This window comes from Myotis nattereri (assembly GCF_964212035.1).
Source record: "Myotis nattereri genome assembly, chromosome: 4".
Lineage (NCBI taxonomy): Eukaryota > Metazoa > Chordata > Mammalia > Chiroptera > Vespertilionidae > Myotis > Myotis nattereri.
In genome coordinates this window covers 111,919,884-111,933,667 of record NC_138079.1, presented here as the reverse complement: position 1 = coordinate 111,933,667, position 13,784 = coordinate 111,919,884, and the positions used below count along the sequence as shown (strand labels likewise).

The 13,784-nt window shown below is 46.0% G+C and overlaps 2 protein-coding genes across 3 annotated transcripts in view; one reads left to right on the top strand and one right to left on the bottom strand.

The window, feature by feature from the left end:
- Positions 1-2,238: 2,238 nt before the first annotated feature.
- On the bottom strand, positions 2,239-13,007 carry THUMPD1 (THUMP domain 1 NAT10 acetyltransferase adaptor). 2 transcript variants are annotated; one of them, XM_081089386.1, is made up of 5 exons: positions 12,669-13,007; positions 11,270-11,444; positions 10,085-10,333; positions 5,617-6,060; positions 2,239-2,870 (listed from the first exon to the last, which is right to left on the bottom strand). In XM_081089386.1, exons 1-4 carry the CDS (start codon positions 12,894-12,896, stop codon positions 5,642-5,644), a joined length of 1,071 nt encoding a protein of 356 aa, XP_080945512.1. In that variant the 5' UTR covers positions 12,897-13,007; the 3' UTR covers positions 2,239-2,870; positions 5,617-5,641. The 2 variants fall into 2 exon arrangements, 1 of the variants encoding a protein (XP_080945512.1); XR_013995903.1 differs by having other exon boundaries at positions 2,291-2,870; positions 5,218-6,060; positions 12,669-13,002.
- ACSM3 (acyl-CoA synthetase medium chain family member 3) overlaps positions 12,683-13,784 on the top strand; it is a 72,034-nt gene continuing 70,932 nt past the window's right edge. The window contains exon 1 of the mRNA XM_081089385.1: positions 12,683-12,753. The gene's annotated coding sequence lies outside the window, so the exon portion shown is untranslated. The remainder of the gene's footprint in view (positions 12,754-13,784) is intronic.

Sequence of the window (13,784 nt, the reverse complement as noted above, 5' to 3'; positions counted from 1 at the left end):
TCCCTGCCTCCGAGGCAGCAACCTCAGCAACCCACCGATGCCACCAGTCACCCACCATGTTCCACATTGCCCCCTGGTGGTCAGCACATGTCATAGCAAGTGATCGAACTTCCGGTATCCCGGTTGAACTCCAAGGAGACACTGCATTATTAGCCTTTTATATATATGCTAGAGGCCTGGTTCACAAAAATTTGTGCACTCGGGAGGGTCCCTCAGCCGGGCCTGTGCCCTCTCGCAGTCTGGGACCCCTCAGGGGATGACTACCTGCTGGCTTAGGCCCACTCCCCGGAGGATTGGGCCTAAGCTGGCAGTCAGACATCCCTCTGGCAGCCCAGGAGCCCTCGGGGGATGTCCACTTGCCAGCAGGGAGCAGGCCTAAACTGCAGTCGGACATCCTTAGCGCTGCTGAGGAGGCGGGAGAGGCTCCCACCACCACCACCACTGTACTGGCATCCATCAGCCTGGCTTGTGGCTGAGCAGAGCTCCCCCTGTGAGAGCACACTGACCACCAGGGGGCAGCTCCTACATTGAGGGTCTGCCCCCTGGTGGTCAGTGTGTCATAGTGACCAGTGATTCCCAGTCGTTCTGCTGTTAGGGTCAATTTGCATGTTACCCTTTTATTATATAGAGGCCTGGTGCATGGGTGGGGGCCAGCTGGATTTCCCTGAAGGATGTCCCGGATCAGGGTGGGGGTCCCGCTGGGGTGCCTGGCCAGCCAGGGTGAGGGGCTGAGGGCCGTTTTCAGGCTGGCCACACTCCCTTCAGGGAGGTGGTCCTGCTGGGGTGCCTGGCCAGTCTGGGTGAGGGGCTAATGGCTGTTTGCAGGCTGGTCACAGCCCCTTCAGGGTGGGGGTCCCCGCTGGGGTGCCTGGCCAGCCAGGGTGAGGGGCTGATGGCTGTTTGCAGGCTGGCCACAGCCCCTTCAGGGTGGGGGTCCCCGCTGGGGTGCCTGGCCAGCCTGGGTGAGGGGCTGAGGGCCATTTTAAGTCTGGCCACACCACCTTCAGGGGGGGGGGGGGTTCCTGCTGGGGTGCCTGGCCAATCTGGGTGAGGGGCTGATGGCTGTTTGCAGGCTGGCCACAGCCCCCAGCCACCCAAGCTCCCAGTGGAGGCTGGCTGGAAGCAGGTATCTGGGATTTATTTAGCTTCTATAATTGAAACTTTGTTGCCTTTTGCAGAGGCCACAGCTGGCCAGGGCAGGGTGGGAAGCTTGGCTTCCTCCATCGCCAGGGCAACCAAGCCTCTGGCTTGCTCCAGCTCCGTAGCTGCCAGCCACCATCTTGGTTGGGTTAATTTGCATATAGTCGCTCAGATTGGCCGGTGGGCATAGCTTGGGCATAGCAAAAGTATGGTCAATTAAAATCTTTGTCTTTTATTAATGTAGATATATACTAGAGGTCCAGTGCACGAATTCGTGCACGGGTGGGGTCCCTCGGCCTGGCTGGCAATGGGGTCCGATAGAGTTGGCCAGCCAGTAGGGGGGAGGGACCATGGGAGGTTAGCTGTGGGAGCATACTGATCACCAGGGGGCAGCTCCTGCATTGAGCGTCTGCTCCCTGGTGGTCAGTGTGCATCATAGCTACCGGCCGGTCATCTAGTCGTAACAGTCACTTAGGCTTTTATATATAGAGATATAAAATACTAGAGGCCTGGTGCATGAAATCTGTGCATGGGAGTGGGCGGGGCGGGGGCCTCACCTCAGCCCAGCCTGCACCCTCTCCAATCTGGGTCCCCTCGAGGGATGTCCAACTGCCGGTTTAGGCCCGGTTGGGCCTAAATTGGCAGTGGGACATCCCTCTCACAATCCGGGACTGCTGGCTCCTAATTGCTCACCTGCCTACCTGCCTGATCGCCCCTAGCTGCCCCCCTGCCAGCCTGATCACCCCTAACTGCCCCTCCTGGTGGCCTGGTCACCCCCACTGCCCCCTCCCACCAGTCTGGTTGCCCCCAACTGCCCCCTCCCACCGGTCTGGTTGCCCCCAACTGCCCCCTCTGCCAGCCTGGTCACCCGTAACTCCCCCCCTTGTCCCCCACCGGCCTGGTCACCTCACGCAGCCTGCGTTCGGTCATTTGGTCGTCCCTCACTAACCGCCCCGCCCCCACCCCCCCCACTGCTGGCCTGGTCAGCCCATGCAGCCTGCTGTTGTCATTAGTCCAGTTGCTTTGGTCGTGATGGCCCCTGGCTTTTTATATATTAGGATAAGTTGACATTAAACATCTTTTGTGATATGTCTATTATAAAGCAAGAGATTTATTAAGAGGCAGAAAGAGAAAAAAAGTACAGACCAATCTTTATGGAACAATTTTATTTTGATTTTTTTCTAAAAATATCAGGAACTATAAAAAAACAAGCTTGATATTTGGCTGTACCAAAATCAGTACAAGTAAAACCAAAAGCAATACAAGAATAACATTCAGAAATCATGTTTTAGAGAAACATGTTTGAAAGTAGCAAGTTTAATGCTCGTTTCTCCATAGAGAAAAAACAAGTTTACTGGACCACAACACTGCTGTGTACTTTTTAAAACTGACATAATTTTTTAAGAAGAAAAATTTAAAGAAAGCATTCAATTCTAACCTGGAACCTCGTCACTTATAGAATAACATGCTCACGTCAGTGAAAATAAAGTTGGTAACCTTGAAAACGAGTCTTTTACTGGATGAACTCAGATTCCAACAGAACACAGCCCTTTACAGCTGGGAGGTCAGCTCTGGTCACCCAGGTCTTCTGAACGTAAACAAACACAGTGGGGAGTGAAACAAACGACTACACCCGAATCTTCCTGTAGCAGCAGCTTTCACGAAATGAAAGGAACCCAGCTCCACAGGTGCAGGAATGGCCATTTAATTCCCAGTCCCAGAGTCTTGCACTGTTGAAATAAAAATAATCGCTGACTTGGAGCAAGTCTGATGAGGGCACCAGCATCCTACCCTGTTCCCCCAAATGATACTTTGAATGCTCTTATCATCCTTTCAAGTTGACTTCAACCTATTAGGAACTGACCTTCCAGGTAGGGAAGTCCCAGCCTCACCTGCATTAGCAGCCCTGTCTATTCCCCTTGCCCATCCAAATCTTCTAGTGTCGTTTGCCAACCCATGCTCACTAGTCCCTAAACAAACAGCGCCATTGGTGAGGGAAGAATTCCATTTGTGAAACTTCCAAACTTTTTAAAAAAGTGTTTTTATTGATTTTAGATAGAGAGGGAGAGGGATAGAGATAGAAACATTGATGAGAGACATCGATCGGCTGCCTCCTGCATGGCCCCTACTGCTGATCGAGCCTGCAACCTGGGCATGTGCCCTGACTGGCAATCAAACAGGGTTTGGGGGGCTGGGAGGAGGAGGGCCTGGTTCATGGGTCGATGCTCAACTACTGATCTATACTGGCTGGGCATTTCCAAATATTTTTAAATTTAAATCTCCAAAAGCTAACTTCACAGCCCCTTAATATTCTTAATTTCGCAACCCACTTTGGTGTCTGCCTCTTCCAGCTTTTTTCAGTTTTGCCCTGGAGGAACCCTTGAAAAACACATTCAAATTAAGGGAACCCCCATGGTCTGCGTATGAGAGCACTAAACTGAAGGGTTCTCTATGTCACAGAAATCCAATGTCAGAGTAGGACGCAGTTCATTTCTTTCCCCAGACAAAATCTCAGGCTGAGACTCAGAAAGGGGTTCCCCTCCCAGCCACACACAAGTGTTAGGCAGGAGGGAAAACGCTATTCAATTTGGTTTAGCAGTTCTTCCAGGAGAGTTAGGGGCTTGAGCCTTGTTACTTTCTTCACTCTCAAACCCAAGTGGTTGTTCCAGAGTCCATTTCTTTTTAATCTAAGAATCTTGTCACTTTTAAGAAAAAATCTTTTCTCTAGGACCCTGCAGAAACATATTTGTTTGTTCATGCAATGAGAAGTATCTCTTAGCCATTCTTTATCTTCAAAGCACTTAGTAAAACCTGGCCCAGTATTTTGTCTGTACTCTAGTCATTCACCTCAAAAGAGTCATGTGCTCTTGGTTCAGGTTTTAGTTTGGGGCTTTAAAAAACATATCCTTGCATAAATGAAGTCTTTACTAAAGTAACCATTTTGTAGCATTATCCAAAACTTTCATCTCATGTTTTATATCAGCACCTCTCTGTGGAGAGAGCAATGTGCTACAACATCAACATTACATTTTTTTTTTTTAAATGAGGCAAAATGTGTCATGAAGCCAACTGCTGATAGGCACCAGGAGTACAGATGACAGACCTTTGCTTTTCAGATATGAAGACCCATTACATTTATACTGGCCTTTGTTTTGGAAGGCATCTAGCAGCAGAAAGTTTTCTTGATTCATCGTTTATAAATCTTGCAAATGCTGCACCATGTCAAATATTCATCATAGTTGTATGAATGTCTAACCACTATGCTGTATACCTGAAACTAATAAAATATTGAATGCCAACTGTTGAAAAATTAAAAATAAATTAAAAAATATTCTTGGAATCTGTTGACTCATCAACCCAGATAAATTGCTACTTTGCAGTTAATGACAAAAGAAAACTTTTTAGCATCATGTGATATATAAGTCAATTTTTTAAACTGGAGTAAAATCTTTTCAATTTCTTGAACTTCTTGCCCTAGCATTTCAATGTTGGTTTTATTAGATTCTTACCAACTATGTGAGACTTTATTTTGTGGAATAAGTTCTGCTACTAGATAATTTGCTTCCTACACTTTTTCACTGAATGTGATTTTTTAAACAAAAAAATCATTACTATTATGATATTCCTAAAATCATTTAAAATAATCAACACTTTTACTTGTCAAATGGCTATGATTTAGTTGCAACTGCTGGACCAAAATCTAGGTTTATAGGTTGCATTCCAGACGATATACACTGGAATAGGACAGCTTGGATTATACGTCCATATAAAATCATTAGAAAGTAGCTTTCACTGTAAAGAAAGAATTTCTTTCTGTCCCTTGTTGCACTAATATATTCAAGTAACTCCGAAGACTATAATTCTTCATCACTAACCTGATCAGAAATGTCTGTGTTCTATGCCTAGCACAGTCCTCTTCTACCTCACACCTTGCCTTCAAATATGGTTGCACTGGACCATCAGATTTGTTTGTAATAAACAAAAAATTTTATTTTTAATAAAATATGAAACGGGCATAACAGCTAAACAAGAAATCACCAAAAGTTCAAAAACTTCACAAAACAATTCACTTCTAACCTTTTGACCCATGTTTTTGCAGTTTACAACGAAGTATCAGGAGACAACTGAGCTGCAGCACACGACAATTCCTTCCTGAGAATGAGCATTTCCCTCGAAGGTCGCCCCCATCAGTCAGTTGGTGGGCCATGCTTGGGCAGGTAGTCAGGAGGGAGCGGCCAATGTCATACTCCTACCACACTCCCTCTGTGAATAGTGCTCACCAATCACCCACAGGGTCCAGCCCAACCCCGTGGCGGGCCCACACAGTCTCTAAGGAACTGTCAGCAGGGCGGCTCCGTCACTGCTCACTACTGTGAGCACGGCGTTATGCAGCACAAGAAGTTCAAAAACAACATTTTCAGTAGCAATTTTATATGGAACCCCAGCAACAGCTCGCAGAATCCTAGAGAAACTCACCTCCAACATCAAAAGACTTTTTTCCCTATAAGAGGTCATTTTCATTTGACTCAGATCCTTCTGTGACTTGACTTGCAAGTTCAGGTTTAGCTCCTTCCTCGTGTGCCACCTGTGTCTCAGATACCGGTTTTGCCAGCCCCTGCTCCTCACTATTCTCTGGTGCCTGCTGGCTATTTTTTCCGTCTGCTGGGTCATTTTGATTTGATCTGTCACCAGCTTCCAATTTAGCTTCTTCCCCATTTCCTGCTTGGGCTGCCTGCTTGGGGTCGAGCGGCCGTGGGTCCTGAGCGCTCTTGGCCACCTCCTGGAGATTATACTTCCTGAACAACACGTAATCTTTCACAACACTCAGGCAGCACACAGCCTTGATGATTTCCACTACCACTGTGTACTGCGGGTTGGTAAGATCCACTTTGTTTTCCGAGTTGAGGCTTCCCACTATTCCTGTAGAAAAAAGAGGGAAAAACTTAGGCTGAGAGGGTACTGTGACGCTTCAAGGATACAAAAACATTCTTTCATCTCTCTGCCTGGGACTTGTTAAACCAAAGCACATACAAGTGCTCTCTTCCACACAGGCCTCAGTCACATCCCCTGACCTCTTTCAATCATAAATGGGTGCTGGATTTTGTCAAATGCTTTTCTTGCATCTATTGATATAAAGGATTGCCCTATGACCCAGTGATTCCACTTCTGAAAATATGCCCAAAGAAGCCCAAAACACTAATTCGAAAGAATATATGCAATACCATGTTCACTGCAGCATTATTTACAATAGCCAAGATATGGAAGCAACCCAAGTGCTCATCAATAGACAAGTGGATAAAAAACCTATGGCACAGCTACATAATACACAATGGAGTACTGCTTGGCCATAAAAAAGAAAAAAACTTACCTTTTGCAACAGCATGGATGAATCTAGAGGGTATTATGCTAAGTGAAAAAAAAGTCAGAGAAAGACAAATACCATATAATTTCACTTATATGTGGAATCAAGAACAATAAATCGAAAGAGACTCCGGTACAGAGAACAGAACGGTTGATAGAGGGGAGATGGTGAAGGACTGGGTGAAAAGGTGAAGGGATTAAGAAGTACAAATTGGTTGTTAAAGAACAGTCACAGTACTGTAAAGTACCACATAAGCAATATAGTCAGCAGTATAATTATGAATGGGGTCAGGTGGGTACTTGAAATATCGGTGGGGGTTGGGGGGACCACTCCATAAATTATGTGTTTGTCAAACCACTATACTGTTTTTCTGAAACTAATACAGAATAATATCAAATGTAAACTATAATTGAAAAAAATAAGTTTTAAAAATAAGTTTTTAAAGGTTTAAGGCTTACATTTTTTTTAGTGTAGAGCACATATATTTAAATGTCTTTAAAATAATATTAAACCTAACTGATTTCAGTATGTTGGATATGAGGTTTTCTGATAGTTAGATATTAAGTCTTTTCCAAACCAAGATTGAATTTTTCTTTGGAAAATAAGTATTCTTATTAAATGTCTCAGGGTTTCATTTGCATTTTAAAAACTCTCAGCAAAGTGGGAACAGAGGCAACATATCTCTAAGGCCACATATAACAAACCCACAGCCAACATCATACTCAATAGGGAAAAACTAAAAGTGTTCCCTTAAAGTCAGAAACAAGACAGGGATGTCCGCTTTCACCACTCTTATTCAACACAGTACTAGAAGTCCTAGCCACAGCGAAGAAATAAGTCCTAGCCAACAAGAAGAAATAAAAGGCATCTAAATTGGATAGGAGTAAGAAAAACTGCTATTATTTGCAGATGACACTATACTGTATACAGAGCGCCCTACCTATTCCACACAAAAAACTACTAGAGCTGATACATGACTTAATTCAGTAAAGTAGCAGGATTCACAATAAATATCCAAAAATCAGTTGCATTTTTATATGACAACTAGAGGCCAGGTGCATGAATTCATGCACAGGTGGGGTTCCTAGGCCTGGCCGGCTATCAGGACCGTCTCGCCAAGTCCCGATTGGGGCCTGCTGGCCGGGGAAAGGGCCGCGGGAGGTTGGCCAGCTGGCCGGGGGGAGGGACCAGGGGAGGATGGCCGGCCACAGGAGATTGGCTGTGGAAGTGCACTGTCCACCAGGGGGCAGCTCCTGCATTGAGCATTCTCCCCTTGGTGGTCAGTGCTCATCATAGCGACTGGTTGACCAGTCATTCCGATTGTAATGGTTGCTTAGGCTTTTTCATATAAAGATAATGAACTATCAGAAAGGAAAATTAAAAAACACATCCATTTACAACTGCATAAAAGATACCTAGGAATAAATTTATTTTATTGATTAGAGGCCTGGTGCACAGATTTGTGCACTGGTGGGTCCCTCGGCCTGGCCTGAGGGGATTGGGCTGAAACTGGCTCTCGGACATCCCGAGGGGTCCCAGACTGCAAGAGGGTGGTTCTTGGGTGACACATCCTAGAATCGGGCTCCCTCCTCTTTGGTTCTGGGTGCATAACCTGAGAACCGCAGCTGCCAAGTCACCAAAGCTCGGCAGCTACTGCATTGAGCATCTGCCTCCTGGTGGTCAATGCACATCATAGCTACAGGTCAGATGGTGAACGGTCACTTGGGCTTTTATATATATATAGATTCCAGAGAAGGAGGGAGAGAGGAATAGAGAGGTGGAAGGGAGGAAGGGGTAGGGGGAAGGAGAGAAAGAGAACCATGGCTGTGAGAGACATACATCAATCAGTTGCCTCCTGTTCTTGCCCCAACTGGGGGTTGAACCCGCAACCTAGGTATGTGCCCTGACTGGGAATCAACTCCATGACCTTCTATTGCACGGAATAACTATCCAACCAACTGAGCCACATCAGCTAGGGCTCTAGGGGTAAATTTAACAGAGGAGGTTACAGAAAATTATAAAACATTAAAGAAAGAAATCAAAGAAGATACTAGTAAATAGAAACATATACCATGCAATCTATAGATTCAACACAATTCCTATCAAAATTCCAATGGTATATTTCACAGAACTAGAACAAATAATCCAAAAATTTGTATGGAAACACAAAAGACCCAAATAGTGACAGAAATCTTTTATTTTTTTTAACTGATTTTAGTGAGAGAGTGGTAGGGAGAGGGAAAGAGACAGAAAGATAGATGTGACAAAGAAACATCGATCGGCTGCCTCCCATATGCGCCCTGACTGGGAATCAAACCCACAACCTGGATACGTGCCCTGACCAGGAAGTGAACCCACAACCCTTTGGTGCATGGGACCACACTCCAACCAACTAAGCCACATGGACCAGGACAGCGACAGATATCTTGAAAAAAGAAGACAAAGTGGGGAGTATCACACTACCTAATGTAAAACTATACTACAAAGCCATCGAAATCAATACAGCATGGCACAGGCATAAAAACAGACACATAGCTCATGGAGTCAGAGAGAGCTCAGAGATAAACCCACCCCTATCCAGTCAATTAATCTTTGATAAAGGAAGCAAGAACGTACAATGGGACAAAAACAGTCTATTCAATAAATGGTGCTGGAAAACTGGATGGATACATGCAAAAAAAAAAAAAAAAAAAAAGAAAGAAACTAGGCCACCTTCTTACATTATACGTAAGAATAAGCTCAAAATGGATGAAAAACTTAAAGTCTCAAAACCATAAAACCCCTAGAAGAACACACAGGAGTAACATCTCAGATGTTTCCCGTAGCGATATTCTTCTGACACCTCTTCTTGGACAAGGGAAACAAAGAAAAAATAAACAAATGGGACTACAGTAAACTAAAAAATTTTTGTACAGCAAAACAAAGAGACAATCTACAGAATGGGAGAGCATAATCACCAATGACATGTCCAATAAGGGATTAATATCAAAATTTATAAAGAACTCAGACAATTCAACACCAGAAAAACAAACAACCCAATTAAAAAGTGGGGCCAGCCAGCATGGCTCAGTGGTTGAGGGTCAACCTATGAACTAAATGGTCACAGTTTGATTCCCAGTCATGGCCCATGCCTGTTTCGGACTTGATCCCCAAGGTAGGATGTGCAGGAGGCAGCCAATCAATGATTCTCTCTCATTATTGATGTTTCTATCTCTCTCTTCCTTCTCTGAAATCAATAAAAATATATTAAAAAAAAAAAGTGGGCAGAAGACCTGAGTAGACACTTCTCCAAAGACTACACACAGATGGCCAATAGACACATGAAAAGATGCTCAATGTCACTAATCATCAGAGAGATGCAAATCACATAATTAGATATCTCCTCACACCTGTCAGGATCATCAATAAATCAATAAACAACAAAAGCTGTTGAAAATGTGGAGAAAAGGGAGCACTGTTGGTGGGAATGTAAATTGGTGCAATCACTTTGGAGAACAGAGTGGAGTTTCCTAAAAAAAATTCATACAAACAAGAACAAGAATTACCTTGCACACCAATGTAAAATCACTAAGAGAAATATACCTGCCAATTCTTTGATAACTTCTTCTCTATTCACATGGCTGTTATTTCGAGCTTTATATACAATCTGAAATGTCCCTTTATTTGGAGCTTTAAACCAGGGTTCCAAAAAAGTTTCTGCATATTTTTTCATATCTTCTAAGAAAGCCTTGCATGTGCCTGAGATGGGTAACATTCGTAGAATAACCCGGGTTTTCTTCTTCTTGGTTTTGTACATATCCTGGAGAATATGATGTACCAGTTTCTCAGGTTCTAAAGGGAAAAAGCAGCACGGAACAGACAAGTTGAGAATCTAAGTTTTCAGACATTCTAAAGCCTCTTCTAACTCTCTAAAATGAATTTTCATTGTCAGTGACATAAATTGACAATAGAGTATAAGAAGTGATCATAATGAATTTTAAGTAAGTCTAACCAACCACGCTTTCCAACTAGTATTTCTTCAATGCCTACTATGTATCAATACCATATCTAGTATTTTAACTCTTCAGCATTACTTTTACCAAAAACAACTGTTCACGAAGACAGCGAAGCTACATTTTTATATCTGACTTACTCAATGATAAAACCACACTGTTGTTTTCCTATAAAAATGGCAACTATCTAAGTAACAAACATTAAATAGCACAGTTTTTTACAAAAACAAACAAGAATCTGCAAATCACTTAAAAAGATGTAATTAATCCAGAAGCTAAGTTTGTACATAAATCTAGATCTCAGACCTTAGAGGAGCCCCAGATCATGACCTGCACAAGGTCAAGCGGTAGTCCTTAGGTCACGTCCTAATAATATACAAATCTGATGGGGCTGCTCGGTGCTTTCAATACTTTTAAATTAGTTAACTGCACTTAAAAATCTAGAAACTTCTCCAGATTTCCAACTTCTTTTGAAAAATCAGAAGATGTGGCCCTACCAGGACCACATCCCCTAAAGCCTGAAGCCATTCCAGATGGGCTGGAGCTGGGTGGCGGCTGCCCCTTGTAGACAGAGCATGTACTTGTTTTACCTAAAGTGACATGCAAAGTAAGTGGCAAACCCAAGTTTCTACTCCTGAGCCAAGGCTGTGTCCCCCACCCCGTTCTGCCTTCTATATGCCTGGTGCTGACACCGGGTGAGGGAGCCGGTGTTCTGAGAGGGAGATGGCCAGGCAGTACAGGATCGAGCATCGCAAGGCGTAGCGGCCAGACACACCTATCCCCAGTGTCCTGATGAAGACCACATTGTTCGCGCCGCTCTCCACTGACTGGAACCTTCTCAGCCGCATCTCCGTAGACGCTTTAATGTCACCAACTTCTTTCTTCAAGGCGGCCTCCGCATCGTCGTCCTCTCCCTCGCCTCCTGAGGGCGGCTGGTCCTGGTCTGTAAACTTTGCATAAAACGGATGAGCAGAGATGCCGTCAGAGCTCACGTGCAAAGCGGTAATAAACGGCTTATGTGAAACCCCCAGTGGCAGACAGCTCAGTACTGACAAACCTTTTCATTAAGATACTGAGACCTCACTTCCCCCAAAATGAGGACTGTGGTGCTTCTCATTTGAAAATGTTTCCAAAAACACGGTAACAGTCAGGGACAGAGAGAAATATGCTCACCAGATCAATCATTCCAGGATGGCCCTGCATCCCATCCCTAGACACCTTTGTGCCTAATGACACTCTCCCTTGGGTGAGAGGAGACCATGTCCTTGCGGAATGGAAAACGGTTATTCGTGTTCTAATGAGGAACAGGAAACAATCCCAGGCACTCGCTCTCGGTGCCAGTGTAGAAAGGACAGCACTGCCTGCCCAGTCCTCCGCCCATCGATGGAGTTGCCAAGCGGGCACTAGTGAGTGTACACATTTTGGGGGCCTTTACCCTACACCAGGAGGTAGTTTATGGACATAAGCAACTTTATAGTCACCCTTAAAAAGTGCTGCCATTATTCTTTGTCATCTAAGTCAGCAGAATAAAATGACATGCCGTGTCCGGCCCCGGGGACCAGCCCCCTTCATTGAACTCTTGGGTGTGTCCATACATGTGTTAGTCCGGATCTAAGCCAAGAATATGACTTGCAAACTGCGATGGGGCAATTACATTTGAAGTGCTACTGGTGGAAGAGTTCTTACTTTGAAAATGTGCTTCTACATGCATTTGAGAAATAACTAACACGAACACTAAACCCACTATTTCAGAGCTACTACTGAGGACAGACATTACTGCAGCCAAGGTGCTCGGACAGCGGCACCACGTGGCAAACCCTGCGGCGAACTTCCTGGGACCGTGGCCAGCTCCATCGCCTACGTAACCCTCGGGTCCTCCTCAACATGGCTCACAAGGCGGTCGTGAGGAGTAAACGTCTCAGAAAAACCCAGAAACACAAGCCTGGGCGGCAGGGCGCAGTCTGTAGGTAGGGGCCGCCGATTAACAACCGGAAGCAAGTGCAGGACAGCAGCACTTCCAGCCCGACTCCACCCGCTCCGCGGCCCGAACACGCGAGGGGGCGGGACGCCAGTGGCCACGCCCCTCCCGCGCAGGCGCAGGGCCCGCGCATGCGCCTGAAGGCGGGCGGCCTTCCTCGTCCGAAAGCCTAGCGGTAGCCCCGGCGCAGGCCTACCTTCTCCGGCCCATACAGGTCGTCGCCATACTCGTTGAGCAGGCTGTAGGCTTCCTCCACGCACTTGCGCTCGTTCATGTTGCAGGTAATGAGCACGCCCTGCAGCCCGGGCTCCAGCTGCCGCGGGCCCGCGCCGTCGCCGCGCCGGGCGCGCTTGGCCGGGACGTACTGCGCCTTCCCCTTGCGCTTCCCGCCGCCCCGCGGGGGCGTTTGCGCCGCGCTCGCCATGTGCGCGCAGGGCGCCGGCCAGAAGCGCGCTGCTCCGCGGCGGTGGCGGCGACCCTCCCGCTGGCGCCGGTGCCACGCCGGGACGTGCGAAGGTCCCCCGAAGCCCCGCCTCCAAGCTGCTTCCGGTTGCGCTTGTCCTAAAGCCCGCGGCCCGGTGGGCGGGCCCGCGCCTCCGCCCCGCCCCCGCCCCGGAAGGAGCGGTTTCCCTGGAGCAGTGGCCTGTGACCTTAGAATAAGATGCTGGTCTCCAACCTCATGTACTAGTAGATGGAGCTTGCAAAGCACCGTTTCATTTACGTATTAATATTCACTGATTTACTCAATATTTATTAAGCACCTATGTGCCAGTAATTGCCCTATACTGAGGTTGAGACTATTAAAAAGCAAGACCTTTTTAATTTTTGAAAAAATTACTTGTACATGTGTCTCCTTTTCCCCATTGACCTTCCCCCGGCCTCCCCTACCCTGCCTCCCACTCCCCCGCCCCAGTGTCTTGTGTCCATTGATTATGCTTATATGCATGCATACCCTTTGATTGATCTCTTATCCTCCTCCAATACTCCCCAGCCTTCCCGCTGTAATTTCACAGTCTGTGCAGTGCTTCTCTGCCTCTCTATCTTTTTGTTCATCAGGTTATAATGTTCTTTATTATCCATAGATGACTGAGATCATTTGATATTTATCTTTCTCTGACTGGCTTATTTCACTTAGCATAATGCTCTCCAGTTCCATCCATGCTGCTGCAAATTGTAAGATCTCTTTTTTTACAGCAGTGTAGTATTCCATTGTGCAGATGTACCATGGTTTTCTAATCCACTCATCTGCTGATGGGCACGTAGGCTGTTTCCAAATCTTAGCTTATGGTGAATTGTGCTGCTATGAACATAG